This window comes from Boleophthalmus pectinirostris, unplaced genomic scaffold, assembly GCF_026225935.1.
Source record: "Boleophthalmus pectinirostris isolate CB_2022bp ecotype Guang Dong unplaced genomic scaffold, ASM2622593v1 HiC_scaffold_3, whole genome shotgun sequence".
In the NCBI taxonomy this organism is placed as follows: domain Eukaryota; kingdom Metazoa; phylum Chordata; class Actinopteri; order Gobiiformes; family Gobiidae; genus Boleophthalmus; species Boleophthalmus pectinirostris.
The window spans coordinates 26,440,782-26,447,859 of NW_026571299.1; the positions used below are offsets into that span (position 1 = coordinate 26,440,782).

A 7,078-nucleotide genomic window follows, 5' to 3' on the forward strand; every position below is an offset into this window, starting at 1 on the left:
TGGCTGGGTCAAAGGTCAGAGGGCCGCACGGTCATCCTGGACAAATGCGTGGTGAACATTTACATGAGCGAGCTGCAAAAGCACTACGCCAGCCTGCGCCCGTCTGCTGTAAGTCTCACACAAAAACACACTCAGTACTGAATTACAAAAATATACTAAAATACCAAATTAATAGCAAAAACAGCAAGAGACTTTGTCAAAATAAGGTACAATTATTCCGATTTGTACACAGACAAGATTAAAAAATACTATATTATATACAATATTATCTGTTACATGTACAGTTGTACGGAATATTATCTGTTATATAAAGGTGAGTTGTTGTACAGTTGTAGGGAGTATTAACTGTGATATAAAGGGAAGTCGTTGTACAGTTGTATGGAGTATGTTTCAGATGACGTCACTACATTTTATAGGTCCATAATATTTAATATATGAGGAAAGATAAAATTATTGTAATAGACTGAGTACTTTGGTTTAGTTCCTAATAAAATGGATCAGTTTCAACATTTGTGCATTTCACTTTTGCTGGGTGTCAAAACATTCTGTAAGCCAATAATATTTAATACAGAGTTTTTGTTTATTTGTTTAGTTCATTCATAAAGTAAAAAAAGACATTAACAGACACAAGCACTGCAGAAAGAAGAGTTATGTTATCTGCCTATTTTTCCCTTTTCCAGAAAATACATGAACACTGATAGTTACTTTGTAACAGACAAGTCAAATTCAGGCTCGGGGACCAAATTTGGCCCACGATACAATTAGATTTGTCCCACGAGATCATATCAAATGTGTATTAGAGCTGCCCGCCGGCTACAGATAGACTATAGAAACATTAGTTATTTAAAATTGTGTTATTATTTTATATCGTGCTTGTTCTGGATTCAGTGTTTAAGCAAAAGTACTATTACACATTTATTTGAATAAGAAATGGTTTAACATTACATATGTCAAAAGAAGAGAAAACATGCAGATGCTGTTTCCAGTTTTAGTCCCAGTTTTTAATTTTGGCCTCTGTGAATTTGAGTTTGACACCCCTGCTTTAAAACATCATTACATTTCATTTCAATCACAAATATGAATCAATTGCAAAGAATTTTATATGACTTTTTAACGACTTAGTTTTCTTTTTCATACATACATACATACATATTGCAATGGATTTTATCATGTATATTTTCCTTGTAATACAGTGAGTTCTTAGAAATGACCAGATCCAGAATTTGTGACTTGACGTTTTGGATATTTCTCGGTAAAATGTAAAACGTCAATAGGAAAAACTGACTAACCTTCATGTGGAAATATGACATCATTATTTTCTAGGATCTGAAAACTACCACAAGAATATAGTTCTTTATTATTTATTGTACAGTCTATAATATGTTTTAACCTAAATATTGTATGTTTTTTTTTAGATTTCTGGAGACACCGCCATTGAAGTCAGACTGCTGGACAAAGCACTGAACAAGAACGTTAAGGTGAGTCGAATAAGTCTGATTAAATTTGGAAAAGAGAATAATAATCAGATGTATTTAAAAGACTCTTAGAATGTTGTTACCTCCTCAAAAACATAGCTGGAGTTGTGTTTTGTTTCATTAATACATCTCCAAAGCTCAAAATGCTCTGTTCCTTCACAACATCACAAGGTGGAAAAGAACATCTTGAACTTTGGAAATGTAGATAGACTAATAAAGAGTTACTCAGACGTGTACATTTTGTTTCACTTGCTTCATCCTTGATTACATTTTTGTTTCAGGAGGGTCAGAGCTGCTGTTTCATTCGTCTGGTTCTCCGATTCTTTGTGGAGCGAGTCTTTGTGAACTTCTCCACGGCTGAAGCTCACGAGCAGAGAGGAGCCAGCGCTGTTGCCAACGGCTTCATCTCCTTACGCAACAATATTCACAAATGTGTAAGTCAAGTTTGTGTATCGAAAATTTGGAGTTTAACAAAAACAAAACATGTAAAGTCAGAAAAGGAAGACATTTTGACTTAATTTGCTTTATAGTTTTACATAAATCAAGAAGCAATTTGTGAAGAAAAGTTGAAAATTATGGAAGTTCTATTTCTGAGAGTTCTATATTGATCCCACAAATGATGATTTACATTAGAGGAGTAGCTAGGTAACTGTTATGGAATTCCCTAGTGTGACATCATGATTTTCCAAATTCCAAAATTGCCAAACTGGGAAATGTTGTGGTCCAACCTGTCATAGGCACTTTAAAGCTGCACTACGGGACTTTACTGGTGGACGAGCCGTTACTCGCACGTCACCATGTCTTTGCCTAGAATGTTGTCATCAAGTTACAGGTTAAGTTACAGGTCAGATCTGTGATGAGGCAACCCCGCTCTTCAGTAAATGGGCAAAGTTATTTATAATGATGTCAAATTCTAACTGTGAGCTGGCTTGCCTCTCCGTAGATCTGATCCCAACTTGACCTGGTGGTGTCACATACTTTTCTTCACTGAGATTTCCATAGAGACAAGCAGAAAAGTTACATAGTGCGCCTTTATTTTAGTTTTGAACCGTACAACCCTAACAAGTAATACTATGATTTGATATGATTTTGACAATAATTCACAACATTATTCTGTTCCTCTGCAGCACTGTCAGTGTGAAGAAGAGACTCAGAGACTCTTGGACTCTGTCATCGCTGAGTTTGATAAGGTAAAAACTTTTGAAATTATGATTCTATTTTGAAGCAGCATTCTTCAAAACTTTCACCCCCCAAAAAATGTCATCATAATGGGGGAAAATTTGCCGCCAACATCAGTATTTTTAAAATGAATGAGTCATTTGGTGATTAGTGACCAGAGAATAGAGCCAGGTATCATTAAGAATTTGCAGATACGATACATACCTCGATACACAGGCCACGATATGATACATACCTCGATACACAGGCCATGATATGATACATACCTCAATACATAGGCCATGTTGTGATACATACCTCGATATTCAGGCCACGATACGATACATACCTCGATACATAGGCCATGATACGATACATATCTCGATACAGTGCACTTTCATTTCAATACTATATATAACAAAAGGATTCGATACGGTTCAATAAATAATAAAAGCTAAATCATGGCTGTGACACTAAAAGTCTTTGTTTAAACCACTTCTTGTGCTAAGTTCATATGAAAAATGGCAATTTTAATCATCAAAACAGTGAAAATGTCAAGTGTGTTGCATAAATGAGTTTCCTTCCTCTAAACAAGCAGCAAAAGTGTAACAAAATAATACGATACGATATAGCGATATTTCAATATTTTTGCACAATCCTACCAGAGAACTTAGGCACGGTCTGCACTCTGCCACAGGGCGGACGTGGCTACACAACCAGTCCTGAGTAGGAAATGGAGCAATGTTCATCAATGCGTTATTAGAAGATGTAAAAAAAAAAAAAAAAAGAAAAGAAAAAAGAAACAGCGAAAAATTAGCCATCAACCTCAGCATTTATCAGCTAGACCATGATAAAAATAAAAATAAATAGATAGACAGATAAAAGCTCATATAAACGGTACCAATGAATGATTGTGATTAAGTGTGATTAATTACAAAACTTTGGGCCAAACATCAAATCAACTCAAATGCATTATTAACAGACCAGAACGTGATCAAATGTGAAATAGATCGATAAATAAATACACGCCCCTATGTATGAATCTCGAAAAATAAACAGTACCACTTCATGAAAGTGCGGTTAAGTCAGATTCATTCATTCCAAAGCTTTTGGCCAACATCAAATCACACTGGAGTAACCGATATTATGGAACCGATATCCGACCCAGAATTTTGTAGTAGATTTTTCACCGATGCAACATTGGTACTGTCTTGTATTCATCCCTAATAACATGTAATAAATAAGTTGTGTTAATAAATAAGGTTCAACCAATTAATTACAAACTATAACTTAACTTGAACTTTTTCCCCTTATACTTTCTTAAATGTCATGTGGGAATAAAATAACAGTGACTGAACAGCAGAGGGCGCTAGACAGTTTTATAATACAACACTGGACATAGGTTAAACTGACGCTTTGAACACTGACACACATGCAGTCAGGTTATAGTGGATCAAGTGAAATGTGACGTTTTTGTGAATGTTTAGATCGAAGTTTTAATGAATTCTTTATTTTTATTTGCAGTTAGAGATCGCTGAAGCTGCAAAGAAAGCTGTTGGAGAATTGGATACTGTTTTGGAGTGGCTTGAAGAGCACAGTCAAAGATCAAGAACCAGGAAATAAACTACTACTACTACGTCTACTATGTCTACTACTACAGCACTTATTATGTAGAGTCAAAGTGAACTCACATTGAGTTAATGTTTAGTGCGGTTAAGCATTTCATTTATTTTATTTATGTTAAGTTAATATATGTATTTATTGACTAAAAGACAAAAGAGTAAAATGTGGAATTTGAAGAATGTATTTATGGCCTTAATTTCAGCAGCTTCAATAAAGAGATATTTCAAACAGAGTTGGCTTTTTACTGACTGCAACACTGCCCCCTGCTGGGCTGTACTGTACTTTTTTCTTTTCTTTTTTCCTTGAAACTAAGAAAAGCAATAATATATAAACATTTCCTGACAAATAACCAATGAAAATCAGACACTGTTTTTGAATTGTTGTTCAACAGAATAACTTTAAAAAACAAACTAATGAAACTGGCCAGGACAAAAATGATGATACCCCTAGAAAAGATTGTAAATAACCAGACAACAGGGACATGTTAAACTTATGTGTGTCCTCTAATTGGCATCACAGGTGTCTTCAAACTTGTCCTCAGTCAGTCTGCCTGTTTGAAGGGCGACATGTGTGATTGTGCTGTTTGGAGACATGATGAACACAACACTGAACATGGACCAGAGAAAGAGAAGAAGAGAACTGTGCCAGGAGACTAGAAAGAAAATGATAGACAAGCAGGTTAAAGATAAAGACAATAAGACCATTTCCAAGCAGGTTGATGTTCTTGTGATCACAGTTACACGTTATTCACAAGTTTAAGGTCAACAGGACTGTAGCCAACCTCCCTGAACGCAGCTCCAAAACAAATATTTAACAAATTGAAGAGATAGATCATACGAATGGAACCAAAGAGCCCAGAACAACCTCCAAACAAATAAAATGTGAACTTAAAGGCCAATTTACATCAGTGTCAGATCGCACAATCGGTCACTGTTTGAGCCAAAGTGGACTTCACGTGAGGACACCACTGTTGAAAGCAAATGATAAAAAAGTGAGACTGGAATTTGTCACAGTGCATATGGACAAGCCACAAAGCTTCTGGGAGAATGTCCTTTAGACAGATGAGACAGAACTGGAGCTCTTTGGCAAGACCCATCAGCTTTATGTTCACAGACGCAGAAATGAAGCAGACAAGAAAAGAACACTGTCCCTGCTGTGACACATGGAGGAGGCTTGGTTTTGTTCTGGGGCTGTTTTGCTGCATCTGGCTCAGGGTGTCTTGAATCTGTGCAAGGTACAACGAAATCTCAAAACTATCAAGGTATTTTGGAATGAAATGTGTTGCCTAGTGTCAGAAAGCTTGGTCTCAGTCGTAGGTCATGGGTCTTCCAACAGGATAATGATCCCAAAACACAAAGCTAAAAACACCCAAGAATGGCTAAGAACAAAACATTGGACTGTTCTGGAGTGTTCTTCTGTGAGCCCAGATCTCAATTCTGTTGAACATCTGTGAAAGGAGCTGAAACATGCTGTCTGGAGAAGGAACCTTTCAAACTTGAGACAACTAGAGCAGTTTACTCATGTGGAGTGGGTCAAAATACCTGCTGATCAGTGCAGAAGTCTCATTGACACATACAGAAATAATTTGTTTGCAGATTTTGCCTCGAAAGGTTGTGCAACAAAATACTGAGTTAAAGGTACCATCATTTTTGTCCAGGCCAGTTTCATTATTTTGTTTTTTCTAATAATTCTGTTTAACCACAGGTCAAAAGCAATGTTTGATTTTTGTTGGCCCAATGTGGGTAACTACACCAGAGGTCTGTTGTCTTGTGATAATCCATCATGTCCAATCTTTTTGGAATAAAAAATATTTCATGATAAAAGTATTATTATTGGAATTAAAAAATATTTCATGATAAAAGTATTATTATTGGAATTAAAAAATATTTCATGATAAAAGTATTATTATTGGAATAAAAAAATATTTCATGATAAAAGTATTATTATTAACGGTAAATGCTGTATTTCAACATGTTTATCTCATTTCTGGGAACACGTTTGTGAAATTTCACATAAAAATGGAGGCTTACCCCGCCTTCAGCAACAAAAGCATTCAAATTCAAATGTAATATATTCCATGCTCCGAAAGTCACATGAAGCACTTCCTATGATACAAGTATGGCACATTTTAGACACGTGTTAACCCACACGCTCAGTTTCAGTCTTTATTTATTCAAAACAGTTTGTTTTTTTTCTGAAACAGAAACAATGAACAGTGATGAATTTCTCTGTAAACTAACCACAGGAATCAGAGATAAGGCCGTTCACACCACCTCTACCCTCTTCATGTTTCATAAAGTTTAGATTTTCACTCTTACACAACAAGATACAAATTCTTTCTAAACACTGAGATAAGCAAAGAAATGCCTAAATGAGGAGTTTTGAAATGTTCTGAGGGAGATTTGTGCGTCACTCATGCACGGGGGTTAAGATAATATTAATATTTCACACCCGCCCTGTTTACAAGTTTAGTTTTTTCCACGTATTTGAGCTAAAAGTGGCCCCAGAACAGAGATATTGCATACTCAGCTTTTGAGGTTAAAATAAGTACCACTGTGTACTTCCTGCATCTAATTATAACCTATTTTCCCATCCGTCCATTTTCTTTCACTTTATCTGGGCTGATAATCAGGAAGTGCACGTTAGCATGCTAGTTGTAAAAAGAGGTCAAACTCAGGTATAGCTCTTTTAACCGAGGTTGTCCTTGGAGCTAAAGAAATACCTTGACAAACATATTCTCTTTCTGTAAGCAGACTGGCCTCTCCATAGATCTAACCAGTCATTTGAAGTCATGGAGGCTTTTTTATCTCCATATTGATACT

General features: G+C 35.8%; 1 protein-coding gene across 1 annotated transcript; it reads left to right on the top strand.

Annotated features, from left to right (window-relative positions):
* Positions 1–4,452, top strand: il19l (interleukin 19 like; the record flags this gene model as incomplete). The annotated part of the gene is made up of 5 exons (XM_020937037.2): positions 1–108; positions 1,416–1,478; positions 1,757–1,909; positions 2,603–2,665; positions 4,158–4,452. Coding segments are annotated over 5 exons (486 nt in total), but the record flags the coding sequence as incomplete, so codon positions are not given.
* Positions 4,453–7,078: the final 2,626 nt, after the last annotated feature.